The 20,222-nt window shown below is 44.3% G+C and overlaps 1 protein-coding gene across 3 annotated transcripts in view; it reads right to left on the bottom strand.

The window, feature by feature from the left end:
* Window positions 1–899: 899 nt before the first annotated feature.
* Window positions 900–20,222, bottom strand: part of SCARB2 (scavenger receptor class B member 2) — a 44,223-nt gene continuing 24,900 nt past the window's right edge. For 2 of the 3 annotated variants that reach the window (XM_089526306.1, XM_089526308.1), the window contains exons 8-12: window positions 19,531–19,649; window positions 18,283–18,356; window positions 16,651–16,702; window positions 15,600–15,758; window positions 900–5,599 (exon numbers count right to left, since the gene is read on the bottom strand). In XM_089526306.1, coding sequence (XP_089382432.1) covers window positions 5,558–5,599; window positions 15,600–15,758; window positions 16,651–16,702; window positions 18,283–18,356; window positions 19,531–19,649 — 446 coding nt within the window. In that variant the 3' untranslated portion in view covers window positions 900–5,557. Of the gene's footprint in view, window positions 5,600–15,317; window positions 15,389–15,599; window positions 15,759–16,650; window positions 16,703–18,282; window positions 18,357–19,530; window positions 19,650–20,222 lie in introns of all 3 variants that reach the window. The other variant, XM_089526307.1, reaches the window with a different exon arrangement.

The following is a 20,222-nucleotide window of genomic DNA, read 5'->3' as shown; positions in this document are numbered from 1 at the left end:
TTCTTTTTGCTCTTTCTAGAGGGATAATGTTTGCTCTTCTCCATCTCTGGCACCTCACCCGTTCTCCGAGGTTTCTCAAGAACGCTTTCTCAAACATAGCAAGTGGTTCTACAAGTACATCAGCAAGTCCCTTTAGTACTCTGGGATGAAATTATTCTCCCCCTCCAGATTTGAATTAATTTAGGTTAACTAGACAATTCCTGTTTTGGTTATTAACTGTTTATCAGTCCTGCTTTGCAACCCAAGTTCCTTGCCAAGGTCTCTGCTTATGCATGGAAGCACAAAGTTCTTATTTTAAGTGGGGTTAAACTGCAGCAAAACAAGTATTGAGCAATTCTGCATTTTCATTTGTTAGCATTTTACCATCCTTGGTGAACAGTGGTCCTATCATTTTCTTGGCCATTCTCTTGTTTCAAACACATTTGAAAAACCCCTTCTTGTTGCAGTCTCAGCTCACTGAGCTTTAGCTTTACTTACACTATTCCTTCAAATTTGGGGTATGCATCTGTATTCTTCTTTGGCGATTCGTCCTTCCTTTCATCCTTTATATATGCTCTTTTTTCTTTTCTTTTCCTTTCCTGTTGGAGTTTACTGTGCATCCACATTGGCTTCATCAGGGTTTCTCATTTTTTCTTCTTCCATGGAATGGTGGTTTTATTTTCAGCAACTGTTTTTTCATGAAATCCCACCCATCCGTGCTGGGAGTCTTTTTCCTTTTAGCATCTCTAGCCATGGGATTCTACCCAGTATTTCCCTGAGCTTAATAAAATCAGCTTTCCTGAAATCCAAGTACTCTTCTTTGGTATGTCTCACAATCACAAATCTAGCATTACATGCTCACTTCCCCCTCAAGTGTCAACAGTTTTGATTTCAGTTACCAATGAAGAGAAAGGCAATAAAACAATGTCAAAAAGCAATTTATTCATATACTCCATATTCATGGACAAAATTCAGTGATGCCTGCTTTGTTTGTTACATATAAAGTGATGAGCAAAGAGCCACAGTTTTAGCCCCCCCCCCCCCCCCCAAAAGAGGAGACAGTATTGACTTCAGAGAAGCAAACCTGATTCACTCAGGATAATTCTCCATTAAAAAAAACCACACCAATTTTTTAAAATAGTTTTATTAGTTGTGCCCTTCTGACAATATATTTCCCTTTTTGCGTTAAAATGCCCTCAACTGAATCTTTCCAAAGACACATCACTGTTAGTGTTTTCTGGCTGTTCTGCTATACCTATTTTTCGTTCACATTATATGCATAATACAGAAAAAATATATTATTTTACTACTTGTCTAAGGAACTGGTGAAGTTTGATCCTTGTGTTGTAGCAGAAACAATACAGAGACCTGTGACAATTTGTTATAGCATGACCACAACAAACACTTACATTATTACATTTGTTAATTTTTAAGGTACCTTACTATAAAAACCACGGATGTATCTATTTTTTAAAATCTGTTATTGTGACCACATTACAAGAACTTAGGGAAGCTTCTATTCCTCAAGCTTAAGTCCCCCTCATGTAATACAGAGCTGATACTTGCTTTTTTAGTCATTGCAATAATTACAGAGATAATTAGTACCTGAAGCTCTTTCAGCAGTGGACATAATAAGTACTATAGAAAGATTATTAAATTAGAACACATGTTGCCCCAATTGAAAAGAAGCTGCAACTAGAGCTAGTGAAGTTACACTGAATTGGGCTGACCCATTCTGAGACTAAGTGGCCTGCAGACTGCACCTTGAGGTTAGCAACTTCACATGCAACTGGCAAATCCAGTGCAGCTCACCAAAGATTATGTAGTGAAATAGTTTTCAAAGCAGTTTACCAAGGAACCTCAAAGGTGAGCGTCTTGAAAAGCCACTAGTCCATGACTGCAACATGCAGTTACTGGGCCACGTTCATGCAGGGGAACGCAATAGATTTGCAAGTAAAGCAGGCAGCCTCCAGTGCAACCAGCAAAACAAGCCCTATAAGTTACCAAACTCTGCCCTAAGAGCTTGAGAGAGTAACTATATGGATATAAAGTCCCAGAATCCCCAAACTACCATGCTCACTTGTCATGGTGCCTTAGGTATTCTGGGAGCTGCAGTCCAATAAATTATCTTTTCAAGTTATCCCTTAAAAAAAGTCAAAACAGGAGATGAAAAGGGAGAGAGGCTGACACCTGGGGAATTAACTTTGAAGCCTTCAGTCTGTCTCTTCCACAAACTCTCTAGTTAATAGCAAACAACAAGCAGCTTGTCTGTCCCATTATTTATCCTAGGTGAAGGATACTTTTTTCTTTTATGCTAAAACCGTGAGATTTTCCATCCAGAGCTGGGTACACACACATACACCAACATAGAATTAAAGAAAAGAGCTCCCCTGCCCACATTCTGAACCTAGAGATTTGCTCTCAGTCCTTTCTACTGAAAAAATAGTGTAATTTTTTTGTTGCTACTGTTTAAACCTCTGGAAATCCTACTACTGCAACTCATATGGATGACCAGAGCCGGATCAGATCAGAGATCCATTAGTGTTTTGCACAAGCAGCTGCTGTTCTTCCTTCTGCCCACCTCTGCATCACATGATCTTGTGCAAAGAGAAAAATAAGCCTTTATGAAAGGTCATACATTTTGTAAAAAATAACTGTAAGCTCTCCTCTCTGGAAAGTAAATGAGATGATGCTGTGTCCAATATCTCTCTACTGAACCATAATGCTGGACTGCCTCAGGCTGGAAATCAACCCATGTAACAGAGGTGGGGAACATACAGCCTTCCAGATGTTGTTAAACTGCAACTCCTATCAGGACTAACCAGCATAGTTAAATAATGATGGATGATGCAAACTGCAGTCCAACATGTGAAGGGTCACACATTCCTTATCTCTGCCATACAGGGTATGGCAGAAGCAATCTAAAAACATATGTTATCAGAAGGACTTCGGACTCAATCCCAAAATAGGTAAGACTAGGACAGTGGTTCCCAAACTCTGGTCTTCCAGATGTTTTGGACTGCAAATCCCAGAATTCCTCACTGTTGGCCAAGCTGGCTGGGGTTTCTGGAAGTTGAAGTCCAAAATAGTTAGAGGACCAAAGTTTGGGAATCACTGGACTAGGAGCTGACATCAAAGGTTTTTTGTTCGATTAGAATTCCTAAAAGTTTGAAAACAATAAAAGGTGGAACTTTTTCAATGTTATACCTGTGCAGACACATTTATCAGCTATAATACTGTCATTCATTGTTTTAATTACTTTTTACTATTTTGTACCTCCAAATACAGTTTCCATCCTGTACACTAGTTACCGTGACATTGCAACTTTTTAAAACTGAGAAATGGTGGTGTTAATATTTTAATTCCTCAAATGTATTTGGTAAAACAATCACAGAAACATTCAATAAAATCTGTAACACTGCACATCAATTTGCACAGTCTGTAGCTTTCCTCTGCCAAACACAGCTGCATCCATTAATGAGATGACTCAAGGGGTGGGCAATCTGATTGATTAGGCTCATCTAATAAAAATGACTGGGACCTGACTATGGAGAAGATTAAAAATATGTTCTTCACACATCAAAAAACCCCAACCCGCTATTAATAGATCAATCTGTTGCTGTGATGGTGACCACAAGCTTGTAACAGTCTTAAAAAAGTAGCTTAAAAGAACAAAACAGAACCTCCATGCTAGTCTGCAGAAAGCTGCACTAATGGATCCAGCTGAGGTACACTTACAGTTGGTTCAATGGCTCTTGGGCTGCACTAAGAGAAGTTAACAGTATGCAGCAATTTTGGGTGAATGTACTATGACTCACAAAAACCATGTGACTTTTAACACCAACTCCAAAACAGATTTGGAAAATGTTTACATTGCAGTCTCAACTGGTAAACACTTAAATTTTACAAGAAGGAAAAGGAGAGAAGGGAGAATCAGTAAGGGGGCATTTGGTAAACTTGCACAGTGAGATTTCAGACAATACTGAATGAATACACATATAATGAAAAAAGGTGTGTGGGGTGTATGGAGTACTTCTAGCTTCCACTCTTTACAAGGTAGTACACATAGCTATCAAAGGAGGCAGAGTTAAATGATAACAGAGGCCCTTCATGGCCTCTCCTAGCCAACTAAGAACATTGATTGGCTTGATCTAGAGGTTGGATGCAGAAGGTTGTGATCCAACTCTTCCTTTCTTCTCCAATATGTATACATAGTTGTTTGAAGGTAGTGTGGGTCTTTCTTCAGATGCCTCTGATGCCTTAAACTTCCCACTCAGCTACATTATCCTTTCCTCCCTAATATGCCTCCCACTGTGACAGAGATAGGGATAAGAACTACACAATAATGAACCTGTACCTTTGTCACAGCTTGGACAGTCTCCTAACATTTTCCTCCATGATCTAAGCAGAGGGGAGGCAATCATTATAAAGCATGATTAGAGGCCCCAGACTGATCATTAAAAAGCTAGATGCTGGATCTATTGCAAGTGGCTACTAAAGCCCCTAGGAAACATGGGGGAAATTGATGGGAGTGGAGCTTGTCTAATACTGTTTGGCAGGCTAAAGCCCTGGAAAGGGTATGCAGTCCACTCCAATATATTTCCATTGTGTTCCTTATCAAACAGCTGAGATCCAGTGTTTTCCATGGATGCCTCACACAGGATATCTTCACTTGAATAGGTAAACCTAAGCAACTTGCTCAAAGAGATTTCTTTTAACCCACCCCACAGGAGCAGAGGTTTGTAACTAACTGATGCAGACAGTCCTGTACTGGAACATTTTCATATATATCCCTTCACAGGGAATTTGGGAATTATTCCAAAATCCAACCAGTGGATCAAAGTGTTCTAATATAACCAGCAAGCTGAGTCAAATCTATAGCTATACCTCCCAAAAATGATAACAGAGGGTTTTGTAAGATGAAAGCCTAGCAAATATTCCTGCCATCCTTTATAACCAATGATTTCCATCCAGTAAATAATTAATAGAGGCTCTGAGCATACAGAGGAAATCTGGAAAGTACTCTGCATTTCTGTGACAATCTGCAAAATAGGAAAAGTAAAATCTCTGTTGCATCAGAGACACTGTGTCCAATTAGAAGTTAGGTTGTAGAAGGACAAGAGTGTACTTAATTATCATAATAAATAAAAAAATAGTCACTGGAACTGATACAAGCTTCTATGATCTGTCATATAAGTAAACACAAGAGAGACAAACCATAGCCATGAAAACTGTTATAGTCTCATAGAATGGGACCACAGCCTGCTGTTACAGGAATATATTAAAATGTTCTTTTTATACTTGTGGAAGACAACAGCAAACTGTATTTAACAGTCTTTTTTTCAAAAAAATCTTGCCGTTTCCATAATCAATGCAACAGACCAGATTTGAAAACTCATTCCTGAATTCTACTCCCACACTCCTCCCCCCCAAAGAAAAAGAGCAGAATGTTAATACAGTTGTAGTAGTGTGATGGGGGGACAGCTGAGATAGTTGGATAGTGTCTTCACTGAAGAGCAGTTTGCATAGTTCAGTCACCACTCTCCTCGTTCCAGTAGGGTTGGGTGAGAAAATTAAGTCAAGATGTCCGGATAAGCGGTGCTCTCTCATCTACAGAACCCTGAAATAATAATAATTTTAAAACTTTATATTGCGGCCTGTACTATACATTTTAGGCTAAATCCAGAAAAATCAACCTATCTAGAAAGGAACAGGATTTGTTATTTGTAATTAATTTAGGTTATTATACATAGGAGTAGCACTGGATTTAGTTCTTATCACTTGTGCACCAATGTAACTTTCATGGCTCTCCCAGTCTCAAAGAATTTTGGGACTTGTAGTTTAATGAAGGTGTTGATTTATTAGAGATCCCCAGCCCCTACTCACAGAACAATGAGATCTGGTGTGGTGTACTGACTTGAGTATTGCACTAGGACTCTGGGAAACAAGGCTTCAAATTTCTGTTTGGCCATGGAAACCCACTGGGTGACCTTGGGCAAGTCACATTTTCTCAGCCTCAGAGGAAAGCAATGGCAAATAGCAGCAATAGCAGCAAAGCCCCTCTGGATAAATCTGGCCATGAAAACTCCATGACAGGTCCACCTTAGGATCACCGTAAGTCAGAAATGACATGGACAGAGACAACAACAACAGCAAAAACAAACTCACAGAACTAGTTTCCTAGGAGGAAGAAACCTTACTAAACCAGTTTAACTCTGTATTATAGATATACTGATTAGGTTTCATATTTAAGCTGGTTTAGTAAGATCTCTTCTCACAGCCTCAGGAAACAGGTCCCATAAGTGAGGGCTAGGGATTTCTAACAATCAATGCCATCACATAACTAAGTTTTAAGAACTGACCTTCTTAATCACCTGAAGTGATTTCATGAGGTCTATATTTGGAAAAATAATATTAACATAAACTTTGGCATTTCTGGAGATGATACTTTAAGCAGAATGTCTTTCTTACAGACTTGTCCCAGGAAAGCTGTGTTTCATGCTGGAGTTAATCTACACAAGGAGATAAATCACACGGTACTTTGTCCCACACTCAGTATAATGTGGAGATGACTGTTGGACTAAGACTCTGGGAGACCAGGGTTTAAATCCCTGCTCAGCCATGGAAACCTACTGCATGACCTTGGACAAAAGACGCTTTCTCTGTCTCAGAGGAAGGCAAAGCCAAACACAAGGTTTTTTGGGTGGATAGGCCTAAATAAAGCCAGTGTGATATAGTGGTTTGAGCATTGGAAGCCTCTGGAGCCCAGGTTTCAATTCCCTGTTTAGCCATGGAAATCTGCTGGGTGACCTTGGGCAAGTGACACACTCTCAGCCTCAGATAACAGGGTCGCCTTGACTCGGAAAAGACTTGAGGGCACACAAAAACAAAAGGCCAAAATGTCCTAAAGGCAGTAGATCCCATCAAATCTTGAAAACTAAACAGGGCCAGTCCTAGTTAGTATTTGGTTGGAAGGCCACCAATAAGGACAGGTTGCTCACCTGTAACAGTATTTCTTCGAGTGGTCATCTGCGAATACATACAAATGGGTTTTACTGCGCCTGCGCAGTGCTGCTCGGAACCTTCTGGAATCACTGGGCAGAGTTAACTCTGCAACATATTGAAACTTTTTGGCGGTAACTCCGCCCACCCGTTATAAGGCCCCTGCCTTCCCGCTCTTTTCCCCAGTTCCGCAATTTTTCCGCCAAGCAAGGCGATGGAGAGCCAATCAGAGCAGGACACTGAGGGGACGGACGGGTGGGATTTGTATGTATTCGCAGATGACCACTCGAAGAAATACTGTTACAGGTGAGCAACCTGTCCTTCTTCTTCGTGGTCTCTGCGAATCATACAAATGGGTTAGACTGACAAGCTTAGGTATGCGGCGGAGGGAGTGTCCTGAGACCATAGCTATGGTAAACCAAAGGTATATTTATTACAATAAACACCTTGAACCATAAAAGGAGTCAGTCTTTTTGTAGATGCACAGATCAAACATAGCAATAACATTGCTAAACCTGAGAAGGGAACAAGAGGTCGTGCAAGACCAGTCCATGAAAATTGTGCAAATTATCATTCAACAAATTGACACCGTAACATATGTACATAAGTGCTGAAACACAACCATCAGTAGTGCAATTAATGTAACCCCGAAACCAACACAGCCCTCCCGAATGCTGCGTCTCGGATGGCTCTGGTGTCCAACCTGTAATGTTTTATAAAAGTCAGAGGTTGGGACCAGACAGCGGCCTTGCAGACATCCTCGAGGGGGATCCCTGACAGAAATGCAGAGGATGCTGCCACTGACCTCGTGGAATGGGACCGAACCCTGCCAGGGAGAGGTTTGCCCAACAGTTCATAGCAGAGATGGATGGTACCAGCCACCCATTTGGACAACCTTTGTGCAGACACAGGCAACCCTCGCTTCGGTACCGAGTAGCACTGGAAGAGTCTCTCGGACCGACTGAAGGCAGCAGTTCTGTCCAGGTAGAATGCCAGTGCTCTCCTGACATCAAGAGAATGCAGACGCCGCTCCTCCTCTGACGTCGGGTTCGACGCGAGGGTAGGCAGTACAATGTCCTGGCACATGTGAAAAGCGGACACTACCTTAGGCAAGAAGGTAATGTCCGTACGGAGAACTACCTTGTCCCTGTGGAATCTCAGAAAGGGCTGGTCCCTCCGTAAGGCACAGAGTTCGCCCGCACGGCGGGCAGAGGTGATGGCCACAAGAAAGGCGGTTTTCCAAGTCAATAGTCTCAAGTCCGCTGTGGCCATCGGTTCAAAGGGCTTGGATTGGAGGGCAGACAGTACCGACTCCAAGCTCCAAGCCGGTGTTGGTATCGAGGCAGGAGGATAAAGGTTGGCACAACCCCTCAGGAACCCCTTCACCAAGGGGTCCTTGAAAAAAGACACCCTCCCCCCGAACTGATATTTTGTGGAGATGGCAGAGAGATAACATTTGATGGATGCGAGGGAAAGCCCCCCATCCAAAAGTGCCATCAAAAACTCCAGTACCACTGGAGTGGACACCTGTGCCGGAGATAAGCCCTTTTGTTCAAGGAAGAGGCAAAATCTCCTCCATTTAAAGGCATAGGAACGCTGAGTAGAAGGTTTCCTCGCGGCCAGGATCACCGACTTCACGGCGTCAGGGAGGGCGGTCAGGGTAGGATTCTCCAAGCCACCAGCGGTAGGCTGTCGATGTCCGGATGGAGGATCCGTCCGTCCCGGATCGACAGCAGGTCCCGGCGAGGTTCGAGACGAAGAAAGCACCTCCTGGAAAGATGTAGAAGGGATGCGAACCAGGGCTGTCTCGGCCACCACGGCGTGATCAAGATCGCGTCCGTGTGGTCTAACATCATCTTGGAGACCACCCTGATGATCAGAGGAAAAGGGGGAAAGGCATAAAGGAACTCCTCCGTCCACAGGAAGGCGAATGCGTCTCCGAGGGATCCGGTCATTGGCCTCCTGGAGCAGAACTGGGGACAATGGCTGTTCCAAGCGGTCGCGAAGATGTCGATCTGGGGGGTTCCCCACCTGTCGAACAAGACGCTGACCGTTTCTGGATGGAGCCTCCACTCGTGGCATACCGAGGACGATCTGCTCAGGCGGTCTGCCAAGTCGTTGTCCTCTCCCGGCAGGTGGATTGCTTGAAGAAGAACCTGTCTCCGAATGCACCAATCCCAGATGCGGAGGGTCATCTCGAGGAGAGTGCTTGACTTGGTGCCACCCTGTTTGTTGATGTAATACATCACAGTGGTGTTGTCCGTCTTCAAAAGCACCACCTTGCCTGTCACAGCGGGTTCGAAGGCCCTCAGAGCCTTTTCGACTGCAAGCATCTCGAGGGCATTGATGTGAAGAAGGCTGTCCGAGTCCGACCACCTGTCCTTTACGACTAAGTCGAGGAGGTGGGCGCCCCAGCCCTCTAGGGATGCGTCGGTTGTCAGCGTGACCTCTGACTGCGGCTGGTGGAAGGGCATCCCGGCGCACACGTTGTGTTCGTCTAGCCACCAACCCAGAGAGGCGGCTACCGGTCTCGGTACCGTTAACCATCTGGTCGGGGAATCCTCTATCGGAGAGAAGACGGAGAGAAACCAAGCCTGGAGCGGACGTAGGCGGAGTCTCGACCACGGTGTCACAAAGGTCGTGGACGCCATGTGTCCTAGGGCGATCTGGACGTCCCTGGCTCTGACTCTTCTGTGGGATATGCAGGGGCTGAGTGATGTTACCAGTGCTTGGAACCGGTCTGGTGGAAGAAAGGCGGAGCATCTTTCGGAGTCGAGGATGGCTCCGATGAATTTGATCTGTCTGGACGGGGTGAAGTGTGATTTTTCTCTGTTGATTACCAGTCCGAGAGAGTCCAGCAGCCGGATTGCGAATGAAATTGCATCCTGAAGGTCCTGCTGGGAGTCCGCGACAAACAGCCAGTCGTCTAAATAAGGGAAGACTCTGTAACCCTTTTGGTGGAGATAAGCTACCACCGGGGCCATGCACTTTGTGAAGACCCGTGGAGCTGTGGCCAGACCGAATGGAAGGACATTGTAATGGAAGGCGTCGGAGCCGACGGCGAAGGCGAGGAACCTCCTGTGGGACTCCCGAATTCCGATGTGGAAGTAGGCGTCCTTCAAATCGATCGTCGCGAACCACAGGCCCTGGTGTAGGAGAGGCAAAATGGAGGCTAAAGTTACCATACGAAAACGGCGGTATTGGAGGAAGAGGTTCAAATCTCTCAAGTCCAGAATTGGTCTAATGCCCCCATCGGACTTCGGTACCGTGAAGTACCTGGAGAAAAAGGCCGCATGGAAGGAATCGGGGGCTAGGGGGGAAATAGCCCCTTTGTCCAGTAAGGCGCGCACTTCGTCGAGAAGGGTGTCCGAGGGTGGGGTAGAAATGAAAGCCCCGGTGGTCGGGAGCTCTTCGAACTCAAGGGTATAGCCCCTGCGGACGATGTTTAGCACCCAAGAGTCGGAAGAAATGGAGGCCCACACGTTGGTAAAGGGCCTAAGAATGTCCAAAAAGCATCTGGGGGAGGCGAAGTGCGCGGGAAGGTCTCATGCCCTCTTTTTGGACTGATCAGGGTCCTGCCGTCGGTTCTTGCGGTACCGAGAAGGCTGGTTGCGGCGACCAGAGGATGACGGAGACTGGGAAGGGTATCTCTGGCGTTGAGAGCCCTGCTGTTGGAACTGCCGGTCCTGGTAGGAGGACCTGCTGAATTGGCCTTGCTGCTGTTGCCAAGGGCGGAACCTCCTACGGAATGGAGCAGGGGTGGGGGCAGACATACCGTGCTTCCTCGCCGCTGCCTTCAGTCTAAACTTCCGGTTTAGCCTGTCATCCGTCTCAGCATGGAAGAGGCCCGAATCATCTATGGGCATGTCCTCGATCGTAGACCTCACGTTGGCGTTTAGGTCCGAACCCCGCAACCAAGCGTGCCTCCTCAGGGCGAGGGAAGCTGCCATGGCCCTGCCCGAGCACTCCACGACGTTCCTAGAAGCAGTGATGAGCCATGCGCCGATAGAATGGGTCTCATCCCTAATCTCAGTGAGGGTTCGCTGGGCTTCATCCGGAACGTCGGGCACGATGGGGGAGATGCCTTCCATAAGGGTCTGAATATATGCACCCATACACGCGGTGTAGTTGGTTGCCTTAACCGCCAGTGCTGCAGCCGCGTATGCCTTCCTGGCCAAGGCATCGACCTTCTTAGCCTCCTTATCAAACGGCACAGCAGCTTGCCGTTGGGTCGCAGTTTGCTGGGCACCTTCGACAATGGCAGAATTCTGCCGAGGGTGGGAGGTCAGCCACGGAGCCGTTGGAGCAGAAACCTTGTAAAGGGATTCGATCTTGCGCGGCGGCCCCACCAGGGAGGAGGGGCAGTCCCACGAGCGTCTGACCAGGGCTTCCAGGGACGGCATAAAGGGAACCAGAGGTGTAGAGTGGGCCCTGCTGCGAACCCTGCGTTCAAGGGGGTCCCTGGCCTCTTCCTCGGGATATTGGAGATCAATGTCCAGAGCCCTGGACATTTTGATCACATGCTCGAGGAACGACCTGACATCATCTGTAGGAGAGGCCGTCTCTGGATGGTGCAAGAGCTGTGGAGAGCTCCGGGCCGGGTCGTCGTCTCCCGAAGAGTATTCCGAATCCACAGGCTCGGGTTCGGAGTCAGAAACAGCCAAGTCCACCGCGGCATAAGGTCTGGGGTGCTCGACAGGCCTGTCCACACGCCGGGATGGAGCCGCTGCCGATGGGCCTGGTCGGTCAGGAAGTTCGCGACGATGGGACACTTGGTCGCGAGGTTGGTCCAAATCCCGGGGACGGTCCCGACCTCGGGAGGATTTGGAGAGGGCCACCTCCTTAGGGACCGGGAGAAAGAATTGGTCCGTCTCCGAGTCGTAATAATACTGAGGATCAGTCGGAGAGCGTGGAGCCAGCAAAACTGGAGAAGGAGACCTCGGTGGCTGATCAGCTACCTCCTCGTCGTCCGACAGGAGGAAAGGGAACGTTGTAGCCGACTGAGTCTGAGCTGGCACGGTCTGGGCAGCGGTGTCCCGAAGGCGACTAGCAGTCGACTGGTGAAGGCTTCCCGTGGGAGAACGATTGTCCACCATAGGCGTGGCCAGAGGGTCGGCCCGTCCCGGAGAGTCGGGACGCGGGCGGTCACGGCGGGACTCCCGGTGCGGTTTGCGAGGGAGGGAAGCATCGTCCGAGCGCCTCTTGGAAGGTGAGCCCTTATGGGAGCTAGTCTTGGAGGTCGACTTGGACCTCTTAGCCGAAGAGGATGAGGTCGCCTCCGGTGCTGAAGACTGCCTCTTCTTGGCTGACTTGTGACGAGGCGGTGCATCCGGAGGGAAAAACTGGATCGGGGACTCCGAGATAGTAGCCGTCCGACCAGCTCGCTCTTCGGTACGGGCAACGGAATCCCTCGAGCCCGAGGGTTCCTCGGAGGCGGTGTTCCTCGGAGTGGGGTCCGAACCAGGCTTGGACTTGGACCTCTTTTTCTCCGGAGCCGCCCGGGACGTTCCCGGTGTCTCAGATGGAACTCCCTCCGTACGGCCGGTAGCCGTTTCCTGCCCGACTGACCCCGATGTGCGGGAATGTTTTAGGGGTTTGGGAGCGGCATCCCGGGCCGGCTGGCGAGAAGAGTCTGAACTCCCCTTGTCCTGCCCCAAAGAAGTAGAAGGAGGAGCGCTGGAAGGGCCGCTGCGCGCCTGGGCAGGTGGAGCCGAGGCAGAAGGAGCTGACGCCGGGCGAGGGTCCCCTTCCCTGATCTTGCCCTGGGCAATAGCAGACGTAAGCCGCGACTCCCGATTTTTACGGGCTTGGGAGGACATGGACTTACAGAGGCTGCAGACCCTAGGGTCGTGGTCCCGGCCCAGGCAGAAGAGGCAAGAGGAATGGGGGTCCTGGACAGGAACCTTTCCGCTGCAGATGTCACATTTCTTAAAAGGGGGAGACATCTTGCGAATCAAAGGGAGATCCAAAGCCGAAGTCAAACAGTCCGAATGTCCGAGTTACCAGGGGCGGGAGAGAGAGAATAGTCAAAAACAGTCCGAAAGTCAAAAAACGAGAGTGATTCCAAGAGCAAGCGAAAGTTCCTAGGAGCAGCGAGCGCGGCGGAAAAAAGGAACTGGGGAAAAGAGCGGGAAGGCAGGGGCCTTATAACGGGTGGGCGGAGTTACCGCCAAAAAGTTTCAATATGTTGCAGAGTTAACTCTGCCCAGTGATTCCAGAAGGTTCCGAGCAGCACTGCGCAGGCGCAGTAAAACCCATTTGTATGATTCGCAGAGACCACGAAGAAGAAATACCAGGTGCTGTAGGTTATATTTCAGAGGAAGGAATTGACAACACCACCTCTGAGTATACCTTGCCGATGAAATCCATGGAGTCGCCATTAGTCAATCAGCGACCTGAAGGCCCAGACACAGCTATGACAATGGGATTCCATTATCCTAGTTATGTCTGATGATACTGGATCACAGCCCACATTTTGGGGTCTACCTCAGCCTGGGTGGGCTTTGGACAAGTCATGGGTCTTTTAAATTCAGTTCCCATTCTCTATAATGGGCATGGTTACATCCTATTCCAAGGTCCCGATGATGATGATGATGATGATGATGATGATGATGATGATGAGCCATTAAAAAAAACTAACACATTATACTCATTGAAATAAAAAAAGAAAAATAATTATATAAACTCCCAATGGCTAGAAGACTGAGCCTTGCCAGGTCCATGCAGAATGTTAATGAACCCTTAAATACCATTTTAAAATCCCCATTAATGAGCAGGAGCATGAGAAAGAGAGAATGAAGCAATTACTCTTCCAGCTGAGAAAGCAACTGCCAGGTAGCCAGTTTATCCCAGCTTGTTATTCCTGCACTTCTTTTGCCCAAAACCACCACAATCAACAGTCCAAGCATGAGCAACATGGCAGACAATAATCACAATTGTATGCCTACTCTTGCAGTTGCAAGAACCCGCTTAGGAAATAAACCCTACTTAAGCATCAGCAACAGGAAGGAATAAATAAAACCCCCTAGAGCACTCTGGTATTCCCCTTAAGAGTTGCTCCTGACTAGTTTAGTGCTTGACATGGACTCCTATGTTTCTCTCTCAACCACATTCACCTTGCACACTTGTTGTGAAAAGAAAAAGTGGGCTAACTCCAACAGTATCATCGTAAGCTTCTTGAAGGTGGAGAAAAGGGCAAGTAATAATAATAGTAATTAAAATTATTATTTAATTACAGAGGTCTAGCTGAGCAATCATGTGGGTTTCAGTCTATTAAATTATCAAAATGGCAACAGAGAAAACCACTGATGGAAGGAGTATACTCCCTGTTTTTAGATGTTGCAGGTATGTATCACAAGAGGCACAGTCTCAAATGGTAAATTGCCTCTTTGCGGTCTGTTTCTTTCTTGCACATCACAAAGGAATGCCTCTTCAAAGATGGCATGTTCTACCATTTCTAAATTAATACTTGTATAAAAGTAATAATTTGCATTCAAATTGGCACCTCTGCAGCTAAGCATATTAGAAACTGATTCATCTAACTTGGGTGGGCAAAGTATGGCCCAGCCTCATTTTTGTGGCCCATCAGGATGCCCCAAAGGTCCAAAAAGGCTCCAAAATCCCTTCAAATGCCTTCTAAGTGGTGTGGGGGGCATTTTTGCCAAGTTCTTGTGCACCCCCCACATCAATTTAGGCACAGGAGAATCTTTTTTAAAAACAGTGAACAGGAAATTACTTCCACTCACTTCCTGTTGTCAAAAAAGGGCCTCTCCTCCTCAGACTAAATTGCCCAGGAGGGAGCAAAAACAGGGCAAAAATTATCACCAAAGGGCTTTTAGGGACATTTTTTGTGAGTGCGGTGCAGCCCGCCAAGGTCTCGGGGTGGCCTAATGTGGCCCCTACCTTTCTACTGTTGTCCACCCCTGATATAACCAATGAACAGCCTAGATGTTAAAGCTCTAAAAACAACAGAGGGCAGGGATAGTCAAAGCCTAAGATAGCTGAAGCCTAATCACAATAAGTCTTAAGGCTGGTTCACAGGCATAAGTCATGCTTGCTGGAATTTGATGAAAAAATGCATGAAAGGGACCCACTGAAAAACTAAAGTCTTTGAACAAATCCTGGGTGACTTACATTCAGATTTTTCACATCTTCCTAGGATGATAAATAAGTAGTGGGTCATTCATTTATGCAAATCCTCACGGCCAACAAGAGACGCAAATGTATCTGGGATAGCCTTAAGACTTCAGAGTTCCCTAGGCATGCTTGGCTTTAACACTAAAGGTCTACAACTAGTAAAAAGTATCAGGAAAGAGAGAAACTTGGGAGCATCTTACCATGTGTCTTAAGCCAGCAGCAGAACTTTGCTGAAGTGTACTTACTCTGGTTCTACTAATACCTCTCTGTCCTAGAACAAACATTTCCAAGAAGACAAAAAGAAAGAAACAAGAAAAGGAATAAAACAAAACACAGAAGTGTTCTTGGCAACAATATTAAAAAAAAACCACACACACACAATAAGAGCAACGAAAGAGAAAAATTTAAGGTGAAATGTTTTTTTAAAGGAAAAAAAGTACAAAAAACGATAAGGAAAACAATAATTCCAAACGCTATCTTACCTCTTCTCTCGCCTGTGGAGGTTTGCAGGCAAGCACAACAAATATCACTCCAAAAATAATTCCTAGTACCATGATAATAAAGGGAGTGTTGGTGATCACAGAAGATTCAAAGAGAGCAGCCTTTAGTTTTGTTGCAGATGCTTTGTCCAGTGCAAAAGTCTGAAGGAATAAGGGAGACACAGTTTGACTTCAATGAGAAAAAAAATGTATCTGAGACTATTTGAACATGGGCCCCAGTTCTATGTTTAGTCTGTCTTTCACTCCACCCCATCCTACACACCAATATAATATGTTCCATATTACATCGAGATTCTCACACACACTGGATCTGCAGATAAGTGTATTAGTTCAACACATACACAGGAAAGTTATGGTGAGAATATAACAACAGCTATATTCTTAACAAACGAATTATACATTGTACAATTACACCATTCTGATACCACAATTATACCACTTTGAATCCCATTTTGGGAGAAAGGTGGGATAGAAATCCCTTACATAAATAAAAATTGATACCACAATTATACCGCTTTAAGAGTCATGAGTGCATCCTGCAGAATCCTTGGATTTGTAATTTAGTGAGGCACTAGAGCTCTCTGGCAGAGAATTCTGAATGCCTTATGAAACTTCACAACCCAGGATTCCATAGGATGCAGCCATGACAATTAAACTGGTATCAGAGTGCTACAATTGTGTTGATTGAAGGATGGAAGGATGAGGTGGTAGGAAGTAGTGGCAGTGAATGTAGTCACAAAACTAATTCAATATGGATTTATGAGAGGTGGCTATAAACCAGAAAGACCTGGGTTCAAATCTTACCACTGCCATGAACTCTCTAAGTTGGCTTAGGCAAGCCTTACTTTGTCAAACTGAGTTATACCATATGTGGGCAATAATACTGATCTATTGTAGGGTTATTGTAAGAATTACACTAAGATACTGTACATGCAGAGAGTTCTGTAAACTCATCAGAACTGAATAAATGATCATTCTTCACAGCTTCCTACTAAGCAATGAATGTGATGAATGTATTTTTACAAAGCCTTACCTCATTTATATACAACACAGGGAAAAACAGAGTTCTGACATTGCCTGTTTGCCTAAAGGAAAATGAAAAAGCAGACAAAGAAGATTAAATCATGTAACAAGTTAATACAAGATGGTGAAATGTCACCAGCAAATATTACTCATGTTTACTATATTTATATAGTGGACACTAAAGTCATGTCTTTGTTTCAATCACATTTTAATGTGGTCTCAGAGAATAAAAAATTGTTGCTATTATACCTAATTACTCTAAGGAAGGTACCAGAAGGCATTTCAAAAATTCTGAGATGGTCCTTCTGCTTCATTTCACTTGGTACACTCCACGCCACTCAGGAGTGCTTCTGAAAACGATCTTCAATTTCAGATAAGTATACACAAGGATAAGAATGGAGATGGCAGTCAAGAAATCAGAAGAAGACTAGGACTGGGAAGGGCAGCAATAAACGAACTAGACAAGATCCTACAGTGCAAAGATGTAACACTGAACATTAAAGTTAGGATTATCCGAGTGATTGTCTTCCCCACCACCATGTACCAATGTGAGAGCTGGACAGTGAAGAAAGCTGATAGAAAGAAAATCAACTCATTTGAGATGTGGTGCTGGAGAAGAATGCTGAGGATAACATGGACAACCAAAAAGACAAATAAATGGCTCCTGAACTCACCCTGGAAGCCAAGGTGACTAACTGTTCAACTTTGGCCCCAACATGAGAAGTTATGACTCACTAAAAAGACAATAATGCTGGATAAGGTGAAGAGCAATAGAAAGAGAGGTAGACCACATACAAGATGGTTAGACTCAGTCAAGGAAACCATGCCCTGGATCTGAGGAGCTGTTGAGGATGGGTCTTGGAGATGTCTCATTCACAGGGTCGCTCTGATTTGAAGCTCAAAGACAGTTAACAACAATACAGAGGAAGGTGTTCTTGCAGCACTCATACATTGCCTGTGGACTATCCATAAACACTGGCTGGTCACTGTGTAAATGGAATGTAAGTCCTCGTTTTATGTTTTGATAAAAGGTGATCTAGCAGGTATCTTGGTACTCTAAAGGCTAACATCTAAGACTGTAAATTGGCCCAAATTGACAAGCCAAACTTCTACAGTGGATTGAAATTGTTTTGGAGATGTAAAAGAAGGAGATAAAAAGTGTTTCAGGAAACAACGCAATGAAGGAATGGGCTGAGCATTGCTGGAACTGGAACTCTGATGTCTTCAGTCTTAATGTCCTGGCTTTGCTCCGCTTTCATTAATGTGGGCATGCAACACAATGATAGAGGTAACCCTGGCCAAGGGTAATGTTTGCTTATTACACAAAGATTTTGGAAATAACAAACAGCAACCAAGATTCTTAACTAGAATGCTCCTTTATCACTTTTTGGAACAGGCCTAAAAACTCTTGTAATTCAAAATTCTGTACGCTTTTAAAATACCTGTCTTCACTTTTAATTTATCTGGTAGGTAGATTCTTTCTTCTTCTTTTTTTTAGTACTCTATTATATATATTTGTATTTATATGCAGAAGATGGGGTGGTGTGTGCATGTACACACATGTGTAGACAGAGCAAAATACAACTATCTACTTTTTAAATAGAAACAAATAATAAAATTTAAATTCCCACAAAATACTTACAGGAAATCTGGTAGTTTTTGAATGTAAACATTGACTTGCATTCGCTTGGCTGCTTGGACCAGAACTCCTGTCAACTGTGGAATAAAGGAAGTTTGATTCACATTTTTCAGAACTGTTCACTGATATAATTTATTTAGAAAGAAACAATGTTAAACGAAAGATAAAGTGTTAATCAAGTTTTTTTGTGGCTCATATATTAGGTTGAGTCTCCCTTATTCAGAATTCTGAAATCCAAAGTATTTCAAAAACATTTTTTTCTTGGGTAGCTGAGATAGTGACAACTTTGCTTTCTGAAGCAAAATATTTTATGCACAAAATAATTTAAACTTTTCAGGATATCCATAGCACAAAATAATTTAAGATATTGTATTAAAATTACCTTCAAGCTATGTGTGTAAGGTTTTGAATTTTGTGTTTAGACTTGGGTCCCATCTCAAAGATACCTCAGTATGTATGTATATTTAAATATAAATATTTTAAAAAATCCAAAACACTTCTGGCGCAGGGCATTTTGGATAAGGGAGACTCAGCCTATAATTCAGTCTCTCTTACTTGCCCTCAAGGAACAAACACTTTAACACATCCAAATGCTGAGAATGAAAAGTCATCTGATGCCACAAAAAGTCTATGGAGCTAAAATTTTCTAAGCTTAAGACTAAAGCCAATATTTAAAGTCAAAGCCTATTCATCGACTAATCTGGCCCTGAATTCTATCTTGGAAAGACCTGATCCCCTCTCTGTCCTCTCTCACTGTAGGACAGAAAGTAACTAGATCCACTAGGAGATTCCTCATTTATATGAAAATAGATTTCTCTATGCATTTTTAATGGAATCTTTGAAAACTCTCCAGAATTTGCAGCGTTTTAAAGCAACAACAAGAGCACCGAGGAGGTAAAAATTATGAGCCATAGGGTTGAAGAAATTAAGATAGGAGGAATTGAAGTGCCCACCCCTCCATGCTACCAGTTTTTGTAGCTAAACATACATTAGGGTCATCTCCAACTCTGAATTATCAAGCTCCTGACACTTTAGCTCAATGTAGTTTGCCCATCAGGAACAAGGTGTGAGATGGCAGAATCCTTTTTCCTAATACATATACTCCTTCACTTCCTTGTCTTCCATAATCACAGTGTGCCAGGATATCCATAGCAAACTCTGGTTTCCATTAATCACTATCTGCTTATTTACAAAATCAGAACTCATGGTTTAATATGACAAACCACAGGAATCACACCCACTACAACTTACAGGGTTAATGTCCAGAAATGTCTCATGATCCTCTTTATTTGGATGCATGCCATCAATGTCCTTAACATACTTTTCATCTGACTGATAAAAATGAGGAGGTGACAAAAATATTGGTGCTCCTGTAACAACAACAACAACAACAACAACATTTTTAAAATAGGGAAAACAAGGAAAGACTCATGTCACTAAAGTTAATTCAAAAATACCTTCCACACATAATAACCAGAAACACTCTTTGAGAATAATGGATTACAATTTAAAAAGAACTAATTAAAAAACCAGATGACTCATCAACGAAAATCTCTGTAGGGACCATACTTAGCATTTCTATAACACATATAAAGTATTCAAATAATCAAGAATTCAAATGCCTTTATCACAGGACTTTAAGTAATGCACAGAAAAGCAGAGTTAAAAGCACAGAACACTGTTAAAAGTTCCCTTTCTTTTAGAAACAGGCAACCAAGTGCTTCCTAACTTAGATCAAGCCACCAATACAAAGGCGGAGGGGAAGTTAAATCTCCTAGCCAGTTATTTAAAAATGGGGAGTGCATGGATTTCAGACTCTAAAGTCTAAGGCAAATCTATTATAGATGAATTTGTTTAGAGAGGAGTTGCCATTGCCTTCCTCCGAAGCTGCATCTGCACTGCAGAAATAATGCACTTTGACACCACTTTAACTGACATGGCTC

The sequence above is a fragment of the Sceloporus occidentalis genome, unplaced genomic scaffold, assembly GCF_023333645.1.
Source record: "Sceloporus occidentalis isolate IW3139 unplaced genomic scaffold, rSceOcc1.0.p SCAF_5, whole genome shotgun sequence".
Classification (NCBI taxonomy): Eukaryota; Metazoa; Chordata; class Lepidosauria; order Squamata; family Phrynosomatidae; genus Sceloporus; species Sceloporus occidentalis.
The sequence above is the reverse complement of the archived record's forward strand: the minus strand, read 5'-3'. Positions and strand labels throughout refer to the sequence as shown.